The sequence below is a fragment of the Canis lupus genome, chromosome 38 (genome assembly GCF_048164855.1).
Source record: "Canis lupus baileyi chromosome 38, mCanLup2.hap1, whole genome shotgun sequence".
NCBI lineage: Eukaryota > Metazoa > Chordata > Mammalia > Carnivora > Canidae > Canis > Canis lupus.
The window spans coordinates 12,649,950-12,674,216 of NC_132875.1; the positions used below are offsets into that span (position 1 = coordinate 12,649,950).

The 24,267-nt window shown below is 37.2% G+C and overlaps 1 protein-coding gene across 1 annotated transcript in view; it reads left to right on the plus strand.

Moving 5' to 3' along the window:
- Window positions 1-24,267, plus strand: part of USH2A (usherin) — a 691,295-nt gene that overhangs the window by 425,125 nt on the left and 241,903 nt on the right. Inside the window, exons 38-39 of the mRNA XM_072814508.1 lie at window positions 14,770-14,920; window positions 15,522-15,664. Of these exons, the coding sequence (XP_072670609.1) occupies window positions 14,770-14,920; window positions 15,522-15,664 (294 nt within the window). The remainder of the gene's footprint in view (window positions 1-14,769; window positions 14,921-15,521; window positions 15,665-24,267) is intronic.

Below are 24,267 nucleotides of genomic sequence, written 5' to 3' on the forward strand. Positions count from 1 at the left end.
CTACATCACTCACAGCTTTGGGGTATTTCAAAATTAACAAAGGATGACTTTCTCGCCTGTCTGATGTTTCCTGGTTAACAAATTCACTGGAAAACTGTCTTGCAGAGTAATGTTAAGCAACACTTTAATCTTAAACCACAAAGGGAGGTGGAGTTGGAGGTATGTTGCCATGGTCCTATGGATGCTAATGTGAAGTGGAATCTTTTGTTTCTCAAAATGGTCAATAGCAATTAGTATTCAGTGGTGTCTTTTTATTCTGGTGCCCTTGACCCACCTTTGCCACCCCTTTCTATATTACTCCTATTATAAACTGTAACTGGGGATATCCTGGCTTCTTTTCCATTCTAATTAAAGTACTCTTACTGAACACGGGGACAATTTTTCATTTCATGAGGAACAATTATTAGAGCTAGGTGAGATCTGCCAATTGGGTTTCATGTAACTTTTGACAAATATTTGCACCAATTTTTGACTGCTGTATTCTCGCACCAGTGAAATGTTGGTGAGATTTTGGATTTACCTCAGAAAGATAGAACCAAATGAGTCAGTGAAAGAGCAGAGACAAATGTCATACTATCTTCAGCTTTTATTCAATAATATACTCTAAAATATTTTATTTTGTCATTGAGCTGAGAGGTAAATGCTGGATTTTTTTTAAACAAAAACTTATTTTATACCTATGCTTTCTTCCTAGGGCTTTGTCTTAAATATTCCTCTGCTGCACTGGTAACAACCTTGAGAAAAACGTCATCCTTTCTTGAGTTTGGGTCTATAATGCCTATAGCCATTGTTATGCATCTTAGTTTTCTGTTTTTTCTCAAGAGACCTTTCCGAGAGCTTTCACAAAAAAGGGTGCCTTGACAAGTAAGAGAAAAAAAAAAATCCTGATAAACAAAGATATAGAGAGACTGAGACAAAGAAGGACACAGTTTCTTCAAGTGTCTACTTCAAATAAACCTCCTCAAAATTTAAATGACATAGTTATTTAAAAAAAAAAAAAAAGAACCTCCAAAAATGTTTTACTTCATTTTGAACATCCTAGCTCTAAGATTTCTCCGCCCTTCAAAGCAGTATCCAGACTGAGTTGGTTCTTTAGAATCCTGTGAGGCAGATGGGGAAGAGGCAGGTAAAGGAGGCTGGCCACACTCTGCCTCCAAAGAGGGTCAAGATTTTGGTTTGACTAGGTCACTATAAAAGGCATTCTTTAAAATAACAGGAGGAAGCTTACGTTTTGGACATAGGTTGCTGGATTCAAACAGCAGCTCAACAACTTAGTAGCTCTATGATCTTATGTAAATCACATATCATATCTGCTACAGTCCTAATATTTGTGTCTTCCCAAAATTCATGTCAAAACCTAACACCCAATGTAATGATATGAGGAGGTAGGAGCTGGGGAGGTGATTAGGTCATTAGGATGGAGCCCTCACGAATGGAAGTAATCCTTTCAAAAAGAGGCCTTGCCCCCTTCCACCACGTGAAGACGCAAAAGAAGGTACCATCCATGAATCAGGAAGTGGACCCTTCCCAGGCACTGAACCTACTGGTGCCTTGATCATGATCTTCCCATCCTCCAGAACTGTGAGAAATAAGTTTCTGTTTATTATAATCTATCCAGTTTATGACATTTTCTAATAGCTGCCCAAACAGACTAAAACTTTGTCAAAGCCTCCCTTTTCTTGACTCACCCCTCTTAACTCATGGGATTATTATGAGGATTAAATGCGATTATTTGTGTGAAGCATTTAGTTCAGTACCTGGCATACAATAAATACTTAAAATTGACTTTACCATTTTAACATGTTTATCTTTATTCATGAACATCTAGATGTTAGTATCCTTTACAAGGCAGTTAACAAAGTTACTAAAGTTGTCAATTTGTTAAAAACTCTTAATATAATAAAATCAAAATCTTTACCAAAACTTTGAACTTTGATCAACCTTCATTCATCCAAAAAATATTTATGGAGTTCTTTCTAGTTGCCAGGCATAATCCTAGTTCCTGGGCTAGAAAGATTTCTAGAACAGATATAGTGCATTCCCTCATGAAACTGTGGTTGCATTTTGTTGTTTCTTGTAATTGCATTTACTGCATGTTCTGGATCACACTTGGAAATCTCCAGGAAACACTGGAATGAATCAGGGCTACTCAGAGCTTGATTTTACTTTATTGGGTGAGGGGAGAGGGAGCTAATAAACTCACAATATGTGATTGTAAACAATAAAGTAAGACAACTATGTGAATGTTTTTAGGGTTGACTGTTAATTGTTATTTTGTTTTTAAGATTTTATTTATTTATTTGAGAGGACAGAGAGAGAGAGAGAGAGAGGGCATAAGCCTGAGGGGGGTGGACAGATGGAGAGGGAGAGGCGGACTCCCTGCTGAGCAAGGAGCCTGATGTGGGGCTCAATCCCAGGACCGCAGGGTCATGACCTGAGCCAAAGGCAGATGCCTCACCGACTGAGCCACCCAGGTGCCCCATCATAAATTTTGTAATGCTTTCTACTTCTAGTATTTATAGCTTGGAGACTACATAGTTAACAGGATATAAAATGGATTTTTGAATCAAAATACACACCTTTGAGTTGGGACTGGCACTTCAGGCAATCACAAGGTACTGTAAAAGTAATGCAATATCCACACCATTTAATTCAGAATATGAATTAAGAATTGTAAGATCAAACAAGAAAATGTAGGTGCATTTAAATGTTAATTGTTGTTGTTATTATGTTTTGAAAAGAAAATTTAAGAAATTTCTGAGTTAGCCAAAATCTTATAGTTCATATTATTTTAACATATGCTAATGCATTTAGTATAGTTTTCCAAGCTTTTGAAAATTTCTCTATCACCAGAACATATCAATAAGCACTCCTCTCCTCGCAGTGAAACTTTGCTTCCATAAAATAAAGCAAAATAAACTTTACCTCCAGGCTACATGACTCCCCAGCCTAACCTTAATTCCTTTAATATGAAGTATGATGTGGTAAAAGCACAATCACTGAGTCAGTCAGGGATATAAGGATCTGAGTCAGGATCTGAGTCAATCAGGGATATCTGGTATCTCTAAACCTATATTTATCTATAAAATGGGGAAACAATACTACATTAGAAGGATATTTTCAGTGTTACAAGATAATGTATGTGAAATAATAGTATCTAAATTGTTGAATGTTAACTTACAAATGAAAAATATTTTTAAAAATATCTAGTCAGTGCCTTCTTAGCGCAGTAGGCAGTGCCTCAGTCTCATAAAAATATCTAGTCTTTTTGACTAAAATGTAATGAGATCCTCAATTTTATGGCTCATCTGATTGATGAGGTAAAAATCGGTTACTAATCTGATCAAAATTAAGATGGCTGGACAGTTTAAGCTATTTAATGGGTATCATCAGGCATGAGTTTTCTAAATACTGTAAATTTTTAAACTGTTCACAAAATAGTGTAGGATCAGATATTGTTCTTTCATCAATATGCTTGTTACTGCAAATACTGTATTTAGAGATCTCACTACAGAGACATCAAGGATGGGAAAGAAAATTACAAAGGGAAACAATTAAATCTTAATGTACGTTCCTTGTCCTCAAGTAGCTTTCAACAAACCATAAACATACAGATTTCCCAAACATATTTAATTTCTATTATATATGCAATCTCTGCTGTGGTGTGGGCTATAGCATCATCAGTTGGATTGTTTTAGCCACTAACTAGTTATAAACTGGGCTGGATTTGCCTATGGGGCAATTGTGGGGTTAACTCCAAAATACTGTCCTATTTCCATGAAAAAAAAATTTAAATAATTGTTCTTAAAGATTTTATTTACTTATTCATGAGAGACACAGAGACATAGGCAAAGACATAGGCAGAGGAAGAAGCAGGCTCCCTACAGGGAACCTGATGCGAGACTTGATCCCAGGACCCTGGGATCATGATCTGAGCTTAAGGTAGACGCCCAACCACTGAACCATCCAGCCATCCCTATAACTACCAAGTTTCTTTGGTAATTACAAAATCACATTGTTTTTCAGGACATTAAGCAACTCAGTAACCTTCACTTAAGGAGAGATTTTGGAATAAACTATGAGGTATTCATTGTATGAGTAACAGACATAGCAGAACCATGTGTCATATTGGGGGAAAGTTCAAGATCATAACAATAGAAAGCACTTAATAGCCTTTATAGTGTATATTTTACTGTATTATGTAAATATTATAAACTGGCTTAGCCCTCACAAAGCAACCCTATGAAGTATGTACTATTTTTATCCTTATTTTATTGATGAGAAAACTGAGACACAGAGAGGTTAAGGGACTTGTTCAACAACAAAAAGCAGGATCAGGATTTGAACCCAAGTGATGGATCTTAACCAATGCACAGACATCTGTTCTATGAGTTAGCTATCATAAACTCCAAATAAAATTATTTCAAGAGGGATCCCTGGGTGGCGCAGCGGTTTGGCGCCTGCCTTTGGCCCAGGGCGCGATCCTGGAGACCCGGGATCGAATCCCACGTTGGGCTCCCGGTGCATGGAGCCTGCTTCTCCCTCGGCCTGCGTCTCTGCCTCCCTCTCTTTCTCTCTCTGTGTGACTATCATAAATAAATAAAAATTAAAAAAAAAATAAGAGGAAAATCTTTAAAAAAAATATTTCAAGAAATTGGCAATAATCTATTTAAGTTAAACCTTTTTTAAGAGCTAACTAGACTTAAATAAGAGAGTAGCAAATGTCTACAATATTGAGGTCAGGACTATCTGATGTAATAATAAAAAGCTTATTGAAGATTTGAAATCTTTAGTTGAGGAAAATACATGAACAAGCATTTTAGAAACTAAGAAATGCTAAATGGCCAACAAGCCTGTTTTTAATACTTTTATCACAGTTTTTTGCTTTAATTGATCTTTATATATCTAGCCCCCAATACTCCCCTGAACTCCAGGCCCTTATAGCCAACTGCCTTCTAAAAATATAATGGATCCTGTTGGTGGAATGCATATTGGTACAGCTTTCCATACTGGAAAACAGTATGGAGGTTTCTTAAAAAATTAAAAATAGAAATACCATATGATCCAGTAATTCCACTATCGGGTATTTACCTGATGAAAATGAAAACGCTAATTTGAAAAATTATATTCACACTATTTTTACCGCAGCAAAGATTTAGAAGAACCCAAGTGTCCATCCATAGATGAGTGAATAAAGAAGATGGATGGAATATTAGCCATGAAAAAGAGTGAGATTTTGCCATTTGTGACAACATGAATGGACCTAAGGGGTATAATGCTAAATGAGATAAGTCAGACAGAGAAAGACAAATGCCATATGATTTCACTCATAAGTGGACATTAAGAAACAAAACAAATGAATAAACAAAGAAAAAAGAAACAAGCAACAGACTTTTAAGTACAGAGAACAAACTGGTGGTGGTTGCCAGGGGAAAGGTGAGTAGAAGCATAGGTGCAATAGATAAAGCGGCTTAAAAGGTACAGACTTTCAGTTATAAAATAAGTCAGAGAGATGAAAAGTACAGCATAAGGAATGTAACTGATAACATTGTAATAATGTTATTTGCTGACAGATGATGCCAATACTTATGGTGAGCTGAATAATGTATAGAATTGCGTTGTATGCCCTAAACTAATATAACAGTCTATTATTTATATATACAATATAATCGATACATATAGGCATTTCAGAACCAGCCAAATTCTTGGTCCATAAAATATCAGCCTTGTTAAGTGAATATTCCATATCTGTAAAAATATCACCCACAATTATTTTGTAAAGTCGTATTACCAAAAAATGCATACAGTCAATGGCATAGAATTTTCACCACATATTGTAAAACGAACAAAGTTTACTAAATAATTTATTTAATGTATTTAGCTTAATCATTTCAAATTTCAAAAAATTATGCATAAATATACTTGTAGAGAAGAAAGACAGGAGAGAGAGTCTATAATAGTATATGAATGCTGTCTCTGGGTAATATAATTAGGGATGATTGTTTCTTGGTAATTTTCAAGTTTTCTATCATGCACATGTATTACTTTTGTAGTTCGAAAATACATGCTTTAAAATGGGGCTTGTTTAGCTCTGCAGAAACCAAATTTTAGCATTTATTTAATATTTCTTTGATAAGAAATACTAAATTTGCAAAATCTCATAAGTGCTCTAACAGTTACGTAAAAAAATTAAAAATAAGTTTTCTGTTTTCAAGTATTTTTATTGCTATTACTTTGGTGTTATAGGGAAAAGCCATGGCTAGGCTTAAATTTAAGATTCAAGTTGATGTTGAGATATGAGTTACAGTCTTGGAACCAACAGATGTGTGAGGCCATGGGTTGCCATTTATTATCATATACTCCAGACATATTGCTTGACCTTTCTAACCTCAGTTTGCACGTCTGTGGGATGGGGCTTTGAGAGAAATAAGTGATAAAATGAATGTATATTAAAGTAGTATTTCTGATCTAATTTGATATTACTGTATTAGTACTCTCCAAACAATCTTTTATGTTAAAAATTATTCATTTTCAGGAAATTGAGTCTTTCTTTGTAAATGGAAAATATAGTCTGGATCCTAATTATTATGGAGTCATAGGGGAAAGAAACTTTTCTGCAGATCTTGTCTTCTACCAACAACTCCATCTATCCATCCATCCATCCATTCATCCATCCATCCATCCATGTTTATAGGACAACTTATGCAAATGAAGCACTGTGCTGGGCACTACCGTATCCTCTTACATAACTTTGTTTCCTTCATAACATTCCTCTCCGATTCTGCGTATTTCTTGAAAAATTATTGATCTGGCATTTTTATTGATCCATATGATCATTTTGAATCAACTGTATAGCCAATCTGAATAACACTGATGAACTCCAATATGTAGCAGGCCAAAAGTAAGATTCTTCATGAATTTTTAGCAACTTCCCTTGAGGAAAAGAAAATCGGAGTTTCCTTGTGATCTACTCTGGTCAGAATCCACAAGGAGTGTTTAGCTTAAGTATAAGGCTTCATATTTTTGAAGATATGTTATCAAACTGAACACATCCAAGTCAGGTACCAAGGCTAGATAATGGTTGGGGAATACTGGCATCTAGTTGGAGGAAGCAGAGATGTTTAACTCAAAATGGAGAAATTTAGTCAAGGAGAAGACCACCATTTAAATATGCCTGCATTTCTACCCCATGATGGTAGTAGAGGCTTGTTCTTGGAAATTAGTACAACCAAGACAAGGACCTATAGAGTACAGTGTTAGCATGACCAACCATATGCACCCACTGTCCCTGATAGCCCCAATTTATACCAGCTGCTGCTCAATTAACCCTGTGAACTATATAGAGTACCCTATTTCACTCTTGGAGGCCCCCAGGTGGGCAAAAGATTATATTCACCCTAAGTCTTGTAGATGTGATACAGTGTTTCATTCTATATCAGAAGGAATTTACCAACAACAAGAACTGACCAATAGTGTAATGAGGCAACATACAAAGCAACTATTTTCCTTTCACTGGTGATGAAGACACAAAGGCCTAAGTGTTACCTGCCTAGGATGTTTTAGGCAAGAATCCCTTAACTGGTGGTGGCCATATAAGCTACCTGCACTCCAAAGTTGATATACTCTTGTTTTATTTTTAATATTCTATGGTCAAAGATAAATTCTATGGCATACATATTGATAACACTTATAATTCTTTAAATATAGTTTTCTTACATGGAGACCTCACCATTTGGTATTTCATTGAATTTCTGTGGGCTTGACTAATTTCTGAGAATTAGCAAATTTACAAAAGCAGTTCCTTGTAGATCATAAGGAAATAGAGGTCCTGCTGTGATAAATAAGACCAGGAAAGAACTGTTGAGGAATATGAGTTGAACAGGGGTGCCTGGGTGGCTCAGTCAGTTACGCATCTGCCTTAGGCTCAGGTCATGATCTCCGGGCCCTACGATCACCCCCAAGTTGGGCTCCCTGCTCAGCGGGGAGGTTGTTTCTCCCTCTCTGCCTGCCTCTCCATCCTGCTTGTGCATTCTCTCTTGCATAAATAAATAAATAAATAAATAAATAAATAAATAAATAAATAAATAATTTATTTATTATTCTCTCTCAAATAAATAAAATCTTAAAAAAAAAAAGAATGTGAATTGGACAGAACATAAATCCAGTCTTTACTAAAACTAATCTATTTACTATTGTAAATGATTTGTTTTTATGCTTATTTGACAAACTTAATTTTTTAAAGATTTATTTATTTGAGAGAGAGAGAGAGAGAGAAAAAAAAAAGTGTGTGTGTGAGCGTGAGGAGGGGTAGAGGAAGAGGAAAAAACTCTCAAGCACACTCCATGCTGAGCAAGGACCCCCACATGGAGCTCAGGCCCAGGACCCTGAGGTGATGACCTGAGCCAAAATCAAGAGTCGGTTGCTTAACCGACTGAGCCACCCAGGCACCCCAATAAATATAATATTTATTTTCTAGTATCAACCCCCTACTATAACATCCTGTTCTGCAGTATAGAATTCAGAGCACTGTCTTTAAATTTAAAGTCCCAAAAAAAAAAAAAAATTTAAAGTCCCAGTTCAAGTCCTCACTCTGCCAGTAACCACTTTTGTGATTTGAGAGAAAAGATTTAACCTCTCTGAGCTTCTGATTCTTTATCTATACTGCAGAGAGATAACACTGCAATTTATAGTGTAATTCTTAGGATTAGAAATAATTATGTTAAAAAACACCCTAGCACAAAGTGTGTGTTCAAAAACTTAGATATTATGAGAGACTGTTTTGCAAACATTAAATCTATTTTAACCTACTTGCCACTATTTAATGCTGCTCTATTTGTACATCCTTGTGCTCAAGGTTGACTGTCCATTTGTTAGCACATCTGCATATTCCTCATAATTAATATCTTTTTTAATGACATATGGTTTAGTGACTGGAAATTGAGTCTTGCCTTCTGTTTTCAATTTGTTTATGACTCAACGACTCAATGTATGTGTCTGAACTTTAATTTTCCATTCTGGAAACTAGAATTTAAAATCCTTGCTCATATGTAGCTATTTCAGAAAATGAGAGGAAATGTGTAATCCAAGGATTTTGAGTATGTGCCAGGCTGTTCAGCGGTGCAGCCAGGATGCATATAGATAAAGGGCCATGGTTTCTCTTGCGTTATGTTAACAGGGAAATCTAAATGAGGATGCCAGCCATCTACCATCTGAAGGGGGGTGGGTAGGGGTGGGTAGTTTGGGCTAGGCTGGAGTCGGATTCCAAGTGAAGCCAGGAAGAAGCAGCACATAGGCTTGGAATGAGTGTGAGCATAGTTGACGGAATCCTAGGCCCTGGAATCAGGCTGAGGACATGACCACCCCACAGGAACTGTCTCACATGGCCCCCATGGCAGTGCCCCTTCAAGGCCTGTGCCTCTGAAAGACAAGGTCCAGTGCACATTTGGATGTGAGTTTTTGGCTTCTGAACCCCCTGAAACACTTCTACCTCTTTTATGCTGGGTACACATTCTGTGGTGTTACAGTTATTCAAGTCATGTCTTATCTCTCTGCTAAATATAAGGTAGATGGTCTAAACCCCTCTTTCCCTCTGCTCTGCCCCTTTCCTTTCCCCCAGTAAAGAATCTTGAGCAGAATGACGTTTGATCTATTTTGTGACAGATTTGAATTTAATACAATATATCATAGACTTCTTCAATATCTTAATGTAATATTTGATTCCAGTATTTTATTTTATTTATTTTTTATAAATATTTATTAGAGAGAGTGTCCACATGCAAACAAGGGGAGGGATAGAAGGAGAGGATGAGAGAGACAATCTCCAGCAGACTCCCCACGGAGCATGGAGCTGGACTAGATCTCATAACCCTGAGATCATGACTTGAGCTGAAGTCAAGAGTCAGTCACTTAACCAACTGAACCACCCACACATCCCTATTCCAGTATTTTAAATACACACACGTACACACAAAAACACACTGCAGTAGTAACAAGTTGGTGGGCTATCCTGAGAAATGGGTGCCTATGAGAAGTGCACTGAATTCATTTTCTCCCCCAAAATTTCCTCTTTTGGCTACTACAGCCTTGGTAGTCACCAGTCACATGGAAAAATGAAGAAAAAAAAAAAAAACTCTGAGTCTCTGTTTTTGCTTTTTAGAGCCCCCCTGTGGGATCTATCAGTTTGTAAGGGGCCAAAGTTTAGGGCATTGTTTGTTTGTTTGTTTGTTTGTTTTGAGAGAAGAATCCATAAGTGCACATCATTTAAAAGTTTAATAAAATCATACATTTAAAAGATCATAGCATCTAGACTAGTCCGATCTGTGGTTTAATTTATGGCTTAATGTGTTGTATTCAGTTTGCCTTCCAAAAAAGGTTAAATTTGAAATTTTATTAAAAACTCTCTTCCTTTGGATTTATAGATTGGGGTAGCTGTTTTATCCACTTGCCGTGTAGAATTAGTATTTACTGGACAAGATGTGTTGATTCAGGAGGTTGTCTGTGGAGTGCTTGCCCCGTGAGGGTCATATTAAACTCGAGAGAAGCTTTTTGAGCAACATAGCATCTTGGAGACAATATATCAAGCTGATAGATACACGGCTCTTCTGTTAAGAAACCAGGGGTGAAATTATGGCTGGCTCCCAGTTATTGCTTTGGTGCTAAGGAGCCTCTAAGGAATAGGTCTAGGATAAAAGGGGTTAACCAGAGGGGAAAGAAAGGTTTCCAGAATTCAGTGTTACTAGAAGCATGCAAAATGAATAGTTACGTGTAAATAATTTCAGATGATCACTCTGTCTGGAAATATTTTGCAATTTTATATAATCAGAGTGTGACCAATTTAATGGGACACATTTTTTTTTTTTTGTATTTCTCAGAAGAGAATCCAAGATGTACTATATTATTATTATGGAGCCCACTTTGGGGCACTCCTCCCTTCTTTCTTAATAGCATGGTCATGCAGTTTTAAACACATGAATGGATTTTTGTGTATATATTTAAAATTCCAGTTTTTTCATGTTGGTGGCTTATCAGTACTGATTTTTCTTCCGAATCTGGATTGTAGATGACATTATATTCCTCGACACAGAAAAGTTAGATTAAGAAAATAGTCAAATGAGGGGCCTGACTTTTTATGTTGTACATCATACACAATTTTGTACTTTACTTTTTGTCCGTGCCCTTTCGATATCTGCTCACATATTATGAATCAGTTAAACAACATATAGCAGGTAAGAAATACTCATTGTCAAAACTATATGTGCTCACAGATAAATGATCAATTAGCAAGTCCGTAGCAGTGGATTATGGGATAAGTGGCCCTGGACAGCCATCCTACTGCATCCTGGGCGTGTCACACACCTAATGAGTGAGGGGACAATTTCATACCATTTCATCTCTCCCAGAGCATCTGGTTCATCCCCACACTTCAGCACTGACCTGATATACCTTTGCTTTTATTTTGCTCACTGAGACAATGGAGATCATCAGAAGAGATCCTTGCTGTTTTTCCGTCATGAAATCTACCTCTCTCTGTGTGTCCAGTCTCTGAATGCCCTTCTGTACACTGGGTTGACCATCCCTACTCTGTGCAACAGCCATGGTGCCCCAGCTTGCCAGTCTCTCTCCCACACAAGGAATTGGAATCCTAGGCAGTTAATCTTCCTTCTGCTCCATTATCATTTCCCCAAATGTCTTCCAGATCTTTCCAATAGGTGTGCATGCATTATAACATCTCCCAGTTCCTAGCACAACTTCTTTTAATACCAGAAGCTTCTCTAAATGCTGCCCCATTTTCTACTCCCCACTAGAACAAAATCCTTCAAAAGAGTTGCCTGTGCTCATGCTCCCCTCATTCTCTTCCCGATCATTCTAGCCCCAATGTTGTGCCCGCTGCTACACTGCGTCTCTTCTTGGCAACACCACCAAACACCCCTACTTGGCCAAATGCAAACTATAATTCTTGGTCTCTTTCCTTAGACTCTCAGCACATTTGACAAGAGTTGATCAGTCCTTCCTTTTTGATGTGCTTTCTTGGCTTGGCTTCCAGGCTGTACATTTTCTAGGTTTTTGTCCTCATTCACTGACCCTCCTTTATGCCTCCTTTGCTGTAGAAGATCCCTCCTGATCTGGACCTCATGGCTCAGTTCCCAGACATCTTCTGTGCTTACTCCATCTACACTCACCCCCTGGGTTATTTCATCAAATCTCAGCTATTAAGTACCACACATACGTCATCCACAGCTCTTATCTAGACTCATACCTGCAGCTTCTTCCTTGATGTTCCTCCTGGAGATGTGTGTCCTCTTCATTGTAACATGGACAAAGAATTCCCGACATCCCCCCACCACCACCACCCCATAACTGATCTCTCCCCTCAGCGTTCCCCAGCTCAGCAATGGCACCACCATTCACCTGGGCGTTTAGGTTAAACACACTGACATCATCTTTAACTCCTTTATTTTCTCTTAGCAAAATACTTTCCACTCACTTGAGCAGCAGAATATACCACCACCTCTTCTGCTATTGCTCAAATCCGTGCTCTTGTCATCTTTTACCTGGATTTCTACCATAGTTGATTTCCCTAGGTCTACGCTTGCCCCTATTCCTCCATTAGCATAGAGCAGCCTTTATAGGTTCCACATGACACCATGTCCTTTATTAAAACCCAGAAATAAAAAAAAAATATAAAGTAAAATAAAAAATAAAAAAATAAAAAATAAAAAAAAATAAAACCCAGAAATAGCCTCCAAATCTGTTTCAAAGAGAATCCAGAGCCCTTAGTATATTTTCAAGGCCTAGAACTAGAATGGATCTCAAGAGATCTAGACCCTGTCTGTCCCTCCAACCTCTTTTCTTTCCTCCTCTTTGACCTATGTCAGCCACACTGGCCTCTCCACTGCTCTCGAACACAACAGGTGCTTCCTCTTCTCGTTGCCCTTGCACCTACTGCCTCCCTGGCTGGATTGCTCTTCCTCCAGACATTCCCATGACCACTGAGGTCTCTGCTCAAATGTCATCTATGACATATTCTTCCTAAAGCTTTCCTGTCCAGTTTCAATTGTTACATAATAATAAAATTGCATGCTTCTTTTCACTTGCTCTTCTCTTACCCTGGTTTATTTTCCTCCTAAGCTTATCTGTCTAGTATGATCTTAGGTACCTGTTTGCTTAACACTTGCTCTCACTGTTTACATGTAAGTTCCACAGGGTCAGGGGCCATGTCTGTTTTACTCGGTGCTGTTAGCCCTCCACACAAAGAATACTACTTTGTGCAGAGTAGAAGCTCAATAAATGTTTATTGAATAAATTAGTGGATTATTGATGAACTCAAAACCCTTACGACAGATTGATGAAACCTGTAATGTAATTCGCCCATTCTCATCACTGACCATTCATTAGCTTCATAGTTCACAGGCAGGTTCTCCTGTGGGGCAAGGAATGTAAAACTCGCACACTACATAAAGCTATGTATAAAAAGAAGTTGAAAAAGAACCCTGATAGTTGTTTTCATAATTTTGGTCCCTTCTCCTTCTTCACCAATGACCTCTAGGAATCTTTGGCCATTAGAAACTTCTATTACAATAATTACATTGTTCCTAAAAACTTACATTATAGTAGCACTAAATTATGCTATGGGAAGTTCAGATCAGTCCAACACAATAATAATAATAATAATAATAATAATAATAATAATAATAATAATAACAGCAATAACAACTAATAATTACCAAGACCCAAAATAAGGTGCTTTATTTACATTGACTGATCTTCACAACAATTCTCAAAAGAAAGCTATCCCCATTCTAAAGATAGGAAACATAGGCTCAAAGCCATTAGGTGATTATCCTAAATTCACAGAGCTTTGCTTAATTTTCTTTTGAGTTTCAGGCTAGCTTTGGAACAAATTTTGATAGGATAGGCTCATTCGAGTTATACCTGTTGGAAAAATTAATTTAATAACCAGAGTCATCTTGTCATATTTTTAATTAGAATATTCTGGTTTTAGTTTTGTTCATTCCTGTTGGACCTTGTAGAACTATTCAAATAGAGTTCCTTGATGGATTATATCAGGCAGATAATCTGAATTCAGGAAAAATTGGCCAGAGATTTAACTAGACTAGAAAAAGCAACATGTATGTTTCAACTTGCAACATATTTGAATAAGGTCAACTGATGGTATAAATCATTTGAGAAAAGAATTTTAGTTTTTCTATTTTCATAGATGAGAATTAAGTCTGGAATGTGCTATTTTCACCCAATCATGTATAGTTATTATAGTAGAAAAATAGAATTGTAATAAATGGTCCTCAAAAAAAAAAAAAAAAAGCCAGTTGTATTCAAGAGTAGTGTGATTAAGTGTGGCAATGGGTGATATAGATGGGAGAAATAAAAGACCTGGACTCCTTCACTGTTTGATTGCTTGATTGCTGAGCAAGAGTTAAATTAAAAAGGTACTTTGGTATCTGGTTCACTAAGTTCCCTACATATTTTCAATTAGATAAACAGAAGTACAGGTGGGAATGTCGTACATATTCATTTGTCTTGCTGTTTGGGGGCTGGCTTTTAAGATTGAAATACTAATGTAATTGTGTTGAAATGAACAATAAGGAAGTACAGTAGTTCAGGAATGAAAATGTTAAATTAAATGGACCATGTTTAACATTGTTGTTGGTCCTGAGGAACAGTTTTTCCAGTATATGGAGCATTTCGATTCCATCCAGCATATGTTCTCCACAGTTTTCTCTGCTCTAATTCATCTGTGTTTTTCGACAGCTCCAGATGGCGTGCTGCCTCCGAGGCTTTCATCTGCCACTCCAACCAGTCTTCAGGTTGTCTGGTCTACACCAGCTCGTAACAACGCTCCCGGCTCTCCCAGATACCAGCTCCAGATGAGGCCTGGCCACTCCACCCATGGATTTCTAGAGTGAGCATCCTACTTTGTCCATCCTCCTAACTGTCCCCTGGATTACACAATGTGGACATAATTTACTTTGTCTTAATTTTTGAATAGGTCAGTTCTTACTTGCAACAAATAAAGGCTGCCTTTTAGAAGTTCAAACAAACAAACAAGCAACACCCTAGGAGATAATTATTTGCTTTGCAAAAATATGTTTTTCATTTATATAGCATTATATAAGATTTCTTCCCCCTTAACTTTTCATGAGCATATGTGCTGCATAAAGCAAGCTTATACCTAAACTAAAAAAAAGAATGCTGTCTGAACTGTAGAAACAAAATTATAATACCTGGTCTATAAATTCTGTGTGGTAATCAGTCTCAAGAGTAGACTCGAATTTTCTCAATACTACTAGGATTTACATCTCATATAAATGCAGTAGGGCAAACCGTCAGCCAAATGGCTCCTTATTTTAAGAGAGATCTCCTGTAACAACAGAAAATCACAGTACTTATCTGTATGTTGACATTCCCTGAAAATTCTTTGCAACAAGATTTTACTTGTGTATTTTTTTTTAAATTTCTTTGAGTATCTAAAGCTTCCTAGTTAACATTTCTTTCCTATGTAGGTTATTTTCCAGTCCTTCTGCATCGTTAAGCTATGAAGTGAGAGATCTCCAACCGTACACAGAATATGAGTTTCGGTTGGTTGCCTCCAATGGATTTGGCAGTGCACCTAGTTCTTGGATTCTATTTGTGACCACAGAGGACAGTAAGTGGTCTGAATGATATACCGCCAAATGTTGTCTACATTAGGGACTATTAAATGTCTTCAGTTTTTCCAAAACAGAGACATAAGCCTCCCCTATTTTCTTGATAGTTAGTGATAATAATCTTTTCTAGGGCAAGGGTAGTCAGACTGCAGAAAAAGACGAAAAATGTAGGCTTGAGGGATTTGGAGGGTGAGGACCTCATAAGAAAAATCACTCCAGGAAGAAGTAATTCACAATAAATTATGACATGGCCCCATTCTATCCTTTGGAGTACATCTAGGTGTCCTGTAAGATGAAAGTTATCATCTCCCACTCAGTGTACTCTGCTTTGGAGGAGTTCTGCAGGCAGAGGGACATGAAATTGGGGTCTTACTTCATGAGGATGCTTACCATGTCCTTATATGTTTTCCTGGAAACAGAGTCCATTATACTATTAGTCACACCTGAAAGACAGACTTCAGAATACAGAAGCATACATAATCTGATAACAGTGATTCTGCACTATCACAAAGAGGAGATTGGGATTGCCTTATTCAATCAAGAGACTTTTCTAGTTTTTCGTGAAAGAGTCACATGTATGTTCTATATATAACTAGGTTATATATAGAAAATGAATACATGGCTATACTACTTAGTTTTATATAAATTACCTCTATAAAAGCATATATATGGAAGTATAATTTTTTTTTTAAGGAAAGTTTCAAATTAAATCAAGCTCTACGGAGTGAATGAGGACACTGCATCTTTGAACAATGAGGTTTTTAGGGTTAATCTTGTCAAGTCTTTTAATCAGAGGCTCCTTTGAAGATGTGGCTCTGTTGGCCAATTGCCATTCTGGCTCTATATCCAATGAGCACCTGAGTGACTTTCAAAAGGCTAGATATTAATCAAAAGACATGGTATTTGAAACAATATCAATTGTATATTAAATAGATTCTTTTATTTCTGTAATACCCTTAATTATATTATTTTAGGGGGAAAAAGACATCAAATGAGATAGAATCAGAACTATTTACCTTCCCTAAAGCTTACTTTATTTTTTAGAAAGGCCATTATGAACAATAATATATAATACTTCATCCATTTCTCTCAATTTGTAATTACTCCCTGGGAGCAAGTTAGGTACTTTGCAAGGGCACATCCAGTCCTTTTGGTCTCTTGGGTACCATTTAGTAAATTATCAGCACAGTGCAATAAACGACACCCAGGACCCAGAAAGCATTAACACACTACTCAATGCACCTACACCCCTTTTAAGGGGAACATCACACATGCTCTGGGGAATCTGACAGCATAGTCACCAACTGTATACAGATTTATGAACCATAGAGCTCACACTCAAAATAGATTTTTTTAAAGAAATTTAAAAAAAACTGAAAATAGACTTTCAGTTGTCCTTCTTAGGTATAGAATGTTTGATGGCGCTCAATAAAGGGTAACTAAAAATAATTAATCAGTCCACTATAGAGGTGATGGCTCCTTAGAATGCCACATTGGAAGAGGAGGGAAATGGACTCCTTTTTTAGAACCTATAATTTCTATTCCCACAGAGGAAGGGCAACGCTTGGATTTCCTCAGTGGTGATTCTCTTGTCTAGAGGCCATGATCTTCTATCTACAGGCAGGAAGATATCACATAAATAAAGTATAAAACATTGCAAAGTACCAGTCAGCATAGCATGCTTTGTTGAGCAAACTTCTGCCTTATCTTACCATAAAACAAGTCTTACAGAGTCTATGTGGTCAGAATTTTCATGCACATAGACATTGCCTTCTTTGTGAGTTTTAGGGCCTGGGTTTGAAATGAATAGTATTAACCCATTATCTCCTTTAAGAATTGGTAACACATGACTGTATAGCAAGTATTAACCCAAGAAACCCAGCCATCATTTTTATTAAAATCCTTTCCTTCTTCTTCTGCTTCATGTGCACACTGCAAAGTCATATACATTATGAAAGAGCCAAAGGCGGGCCATTTACCCCCTAAGTTAAGTGACCAGTGCCTGCTTACCCCGACATAATGGCAGTGCACTCTGTTTTTTGGGTGTCAGTGGAGATGGATGCCATCTCTGAAAGGATGTGCAATTGAGTTGACAAAGAGTGAGAGATTGGCATTGGGCACAAGCAGTTTTTCTGTCAAGGCTTCAAAGCATTGCTTATGAAACCACCCATGATGACAGCTCCATGCCAGAATCACACTTCATACTTGATCCTGACCAGCACCGCCCATTTGCCCAAGTGCAATTTCTAATGTAAAAATTCTACATATCATCTTACAGAATAAAATAGAGAAGTCACCTCATGCCCACATTTAAATTTCATACCATCAATAGGCACCTTTCTGTATCAGCCAAAGCCTCGAAACTTCCTTGTGCCATAAAAGGTCACCAAGAGCAGTATTTTTAGCGTGATGTAGCAAGACTGTGATTTTCATCAAGCCTGTGACATGGCTGAAACCAGAAAGAGATACCTAGGCAGGAAATGAACTGTACACAGAGAAACAAATGCTTGGGTGCAAAGAGAAAATCTCATGGACAGAGAAAGGATGTGAAGAATTTTAATAGATTTTTTTCAAATAATTTGTCATTTATATCAGAGTGCCACCAATATCCAGTTCCATGCATTTTTAAAAATCTAGCGTGCTGATGCCAAATAATAATAATGCACATTTCCTATGAATATTTTAAATCCTGTTAAATGTGTGTTAATAAAAGATGTTTGCTCCAGACAACTTGGTCAGTGTAGTGTTCGACTATTTGCTACCAGATAAATACAAACAACTCATGGTTTCCGTTGTGTGTGTGTATGTGTGTGTAGGTGTTCTGGTGGTTTATTTTATTTTATTTTATTTTATTTTATTTTATTTTATTTATTTATTTATTTATTTATTTATTTATTTATTTATTTATTTATTTATTATTTTGCGTGCTGCTGGGAGTCCAAGCACCTGGCATATCTGCAGTTTGCAAAAATACATTAGGATTGTGTTAGACGTGGATGCATATGATTGATAACATGAAGACACTTGCCAAAGCATTGATGTTTTTGGTATTTTTTAACCTGCAATAACCGTCACTGCTGGTTATATTATTACTCCTTTTCTCTTGTGTGTTCGCAATTGTTTTCTGTGTAGAATATGCATGTAGAAATTGTAGTTGGCTGGAAGGGTAAGTTTCTTGTAACTTTAGCATGTGGACATGTACTTTGACCTACTAAAATCCTGCCCTAGGTAAAATATAAGGTAACCCACTTTTCTTTAAAAATGTGATTCCCTAGACCAACAAAAGTCAGATAATCTGTTTTTCTCAAAGTTTTCTGGGTAACAAGATTGAAATATGCAATATCTATATTTCAGTCATTTTAACAGTGAACATTTATGGCACACACAGGCAATCAGCTCAACTTAATGAAAATGAGATTGTTTTTAAAAAATCGCTTCTCTCCTTCCAAAACAAAAACTCAGATTGGTTCTAGAGTAGACCATTGAGTTATCATGTAGTTTTAAATGACTTTAAAAATTTGATCATTTTACTAAATTTGAAGTTAAAGACTCCACATATATATTTTTAACCACTAATCTAAGAGGCATTATTAAATAAAAATTGTGGGATTTGAACGTTTTATTCTGTAGATTTACTTAGACAATTTTTCATGGCTCATTATTTTGCTAACAAACTGTTCACGAGTTTTACCTGGAGTATGCTAGAACTTAGGGCTATGTATCCTATCATCTAGACAGTACTTTAAGTTTATTCATTATGTTAAACCTTGTTATATTTCCCCACATATACAATTGCACTAGAGTGAAGGATGAAGCAATGAGGGATACTATTCTAATATTTGGATGCTGCTTTACTTTTTCTGTTAGCATTTTTTAGTATCTTCTCCTCAACCCCCTCATTCATTTCTGAGATTCTCATAACAGTTTACAAAGGAACAGAGCTTCTTCTGAAGTGAGACAGAGAGACATTGCAATGTTAGTCAAAATCTGTATCTAACAGAACACACGTCTTCCTTGTTTGTAGTCTGGAAAAATCTGCTCATTCATCAGACCTCAGCCCAAATGTCACCTCCTTTGTGAAGCCTTCCCTTCTCATTGCTACTGTAGAGTTTTGATTTGTATCGTCCTCCATCAGTATCTGCTTCTGAACTGTAACTTCTCAGGATCTAAGGCTCTGTCTCATTTATCTTTGTATTATTGTCTCCCCTTATCTGCCATTTTGAGTTATGGGTGTTAATCTCTTTAATCTCTTACTGTGCCTAATTTATAAACTATCATAGGTATGTATGTATTGGAAAAAACATAGTGTGTATAGAGTTCAACACAATCTGCAGCTTCAGGTACCCACTAAGAGTCTTGAAATGAATCCCCTGCAGATAAGGGGGGATGGCTGTAATATCTAGTGCCTGGTGGAGGATCTGATATAGAACAGGTGCCCAAACATTATCAATTGAAGTATTGATTAAGAAGACTTTTATATAAGCAAATCCATGAAAACCCCACCAAGCAAACCTTGTCTGGGTACCTGCCCTGTACCAGAGACTTGAAGAGACATCAAAGTTACAAGGATGATGAACACCCTGTTCTTTCCTTGAAGCACCCATTTTCTGGCAAGGGGAACATAGAGTGAAACCGTATTTAGAGTATAGAGAACTAAGGCTTCTATGAGAGCAAGCCCAGAGACCGATTGTTTCCCTCAACATGGGATGTCAGAAAAGCTTTTCCTGAGGAGAAGACCAGGAGAAGGAATAGGGAATGATTTATTTGGAGTTCACTTTAATATCAGATTTCAAATTGATTTCCTCACAGTTGGTCCAGAAGAAGCAATTGCTGTTGGGCTGCCCACTGACACAGGAGACCTGGGGGGGTGGCTTGTGGGGTGTCCTACCAATGGTTTCAGCTTCAGTCTGAGATAAGACCGGTGAGGATGAGAGGCAAATGTGAGAAGGAAATCCCAAAAGCAGTTTTCATTCTCTCCCTTGGCCAGAGGCAGACTGCTGGCTGTCCCTCTGATTCAACATTGACTATCTTGACTAAGATAATGAGTGTTCTAATTAGAGAGGCGTCTGTTAGCCCAAAATCATGTCTAGTTCAAAATGAAGTGGGGAGGGGTATGTAGGAAGAAGAGTCCCAGAAGGAAAACACTTTTTCTTATTCTCAAAACCTGTAATAAAAGTAAACACTCTGAGCCTTATGACAGGGAGAATTAAAACTACATTATGAAATTAGATTAATTGATCAAGATAATTCCAGAGTAGAATTTTCTAGATCATTTAATAAATATGTTTGTGCTCTTACAAGTATTTATATTTTGAAATTAATATTGCATTGGCCAGAATCTTTTTATTAGTGTGTTTTAGAATTTGAAGTCTCATTCTGCCCCTTAAAAAAATGTTCTTGGGACACCCAGGTGGCTCTGCGGTTGGGCATCTGCCTTGGGCTCAGGTCGTGATCCCAGGGTCCTGGACCTGCTTCTCCCTCTACCTGTGTGTGTCTCTCTCTCTGTCTCCCATGAATAAATAAATCTTTAAAAAAATGTTCTCTGTTAGAGAATTATAGGAACATTTTAAAATTAGAATGAAGCATATTTACATCAGTAGATACAATTTTATTTAATGAAGAAATACAAACTACAAGTTTCAGTAGTGCTGCACAATTATTTTGCTTTCTCCATTCTAAATAGACATCCTAGTAGCTTTAAATATTAACTTCCGAAGACTAATATATTTATCCTTTCAAACAGTGATTATAGGTATCTTACTTTATCCATAACAGAAGATCCATGATGAAAGGTAAATGATGTAAACCACCAATTTAGGGAGTAAAATGTCTCCGTATGCACACTGCTACATACTTTATTTTCTGTTGCATGGATCCCATCCCCCAAATTCTTGTTTTCCTAGACTTAATTAAAGCAAATATTTATTATTATTTTTACATTCTTATTTTTATATCCTAAGGTCCAAAGCTAAAAGCAACTAACAGAAACTCCTTTGAAAGGATGGATTGTTTAATGGAAAGTTCCATCCACCCGGCCTCAAACACCTCTCAGTAATTGGATCTCTTTCAGCCACGTAAGGCAGACTGTTCTTCCGAACTTGGAACCCCCAGTTCTTTCAGGACTTTTTTTTTGTACTTTCATGAATTCTCACATCGATACTTTTAATTTTCTGTCCCAAACTTTCAAGGAAGAATCCATAGCCATTCACTGCACCATATACCCCAGTTCTAGAAGTCAAAGCATTCTTCCTCAACTATATTCTGCTCTCTTATGGGAAAAATGCAGAAAGAGTTTCCCAGTATTGGTTCTCCTGCTTGGAGACCACCAAATGGTATCCTTTCAATTTCAACAAGCATCTAGTCTTCAAAACCTGCTTTTATTAAAGGACAATGCCTGTCTACGCAGCCCATTTCCTGTCTTATTAGTGGTCAAGAAGTTCATTTTTGTGCAAAACAAGCATCCCCATTTTTAGTACTTGTTTCTGGATACAACTACGGTACCCTCTTCATCATCACAAGATTAGTATTTCTTTACCTTTATTTTATTGGTCCTATTTCATTGAAGTCTTTTATTATGAGCTGTCAAAAATCCTTTCGGGAAGGAGTTGGGTGGGGTATAAATAATAAATTGATAAAAGAACTCATGATTAAAGGGAAGAGAGGATCCATCACTCTTCTGCTAACATACCAGTGGCGAATTTCAAAAGGCTACATTTACAATTAGTGTGTAATATATTGCTCTTTATAATTATACATCCATATATTTGCCAGCTTGATTTTGAAGTCGTTGGCAAGTTCAGGGGATATTCATGTGTGGAGTTAATATTACTGAAAAGAGCGTTGAAATGGAGTTTTTAATTAGAATGGCAAAATGTTGCTTTAGGGCAGTAATGAGACCATACCAGGAAAACTGAGCGATCGTGGGTCTCTAATAGCAAACAAGTGTAGGAGATCTGAGGAAACCACTGAAAGTCATACACGCATGGCAGGTGGGAGTCATCCAGAGTATTTATTCCTGTGCGCGCGTACACACACACACACACACACACACACAGGCATGTGCATGTGCACGCACACCCTTCCAGTACGCACACCTGACTCTGAAAATAAATAAGCAGACCCCTCCGTTAACGATTTTATTACTCTCTTTTAGGCCGGGGCTGAACTTTTGAAGCTGATGAGCAAAATAGTTTCCCATAAAAGATAATTTCATTTGCCAAAGTGAAACTACTTTCTGTTATTAATGCTGTAATGAAATGGCCTGAAATATGAATCAGGCATCTGAACAGGAAGGATGCTCCTGTTCCCAGCTCCAGGAGGGAGTTCTCTAAACAATTACACCCACAGAGAGGGCTGTACGGTTGTATTTTCATCACTGGCCAGTTGAGCTGTGTGGCTGTCAGACTTTCTAGTCTCCTCTCCAGTGACAGCCGCATTGACAACATGTTATACTCCACATTGATTTTACAGTTAAGGAGCTGATTGTGATATATAGGGATTTTAAGAATTCAGCTGAGAGGCTGACTTTTGCCTTTTATCATTCCATTAAAATTTTATAACCATCTTTTTCATGTCATTTCATCCATGAATTCTTACTTTAGAAAGTGATAGCTACCGCTGTGAGCATAACTTTTCTCATGTTCAGAGCTTTTTATTGTATTAGCAAACTACCCCAATTATAGTTATTACTCATGTTTTACATAATTGTGGTGACCCTTTCCACCATGCGGTAGCATGCCAGTTGATTTGTATATAGAATTAGATGATTCGGCTTATCATTTTAAAGCACTAAATTGAAAGAGTGCCAGGAGTCAGGTTTTAACACTTCCTTGGCCAAAGTAGCTAATTAAGCTGCTTTCAGCTTCCTCCCCTGAATCACACAAGTTTAAGGACCCTTCTTGCAGCAAGAGCAGGGAGCCCACTCGGCTAGAGAGGGAAGCTAATAAAATGTATGCTGGCTTATAAGGGGGAAAAAAAAATCATGAAATTGAAATTGAACATCTCGTCTTTCCCAAGATAAGAGATCATCTTTAAGGAGAGCCTGTGTTCCGGGAGGCCTTGAAGTGCCAGTTCATCTCATGATTGTAGATGTTTTACCTATAAAACTATCATCCGATTCAGGAGAAATAAAAGGTTTATCCCCATTATGGATTATTGTTTCTTTTCCCTGAAGAAGGTCATGTTTTGAGTGTGCACAAACAAGGAATGATTACGTAAGCAGGACCTTGCTGGAATCCCTCATGAGAACTATTCTGATTCTTAAATGTAGACTATTCTTCTTTAGGGGGGTGGTGATGAGATAGGGTAAGGCAAAAAACACTAGAATCCATTGATTTTACAGACCCAATGTCAGAGGGTCTGGTGTCCCAAAACACTTTGGCATCTCTTAAGACTCACACTTGCTTTTTTTTGGGAAATAGCCGACTCTGGTTGACAAGTGCAAATAACCAAGGATCTGTGTCCCTATTTTGATACAATAATTGCTACCACTACCATATGCCAGAGAGCAAAAGTAAGAAAAGTCATAGGGGTTTTAAGAAAGCTTTAAAATGAAAGCTAACAGCAAACTAAAATGGAAAATGTGATCCGTATCAAAAATCAC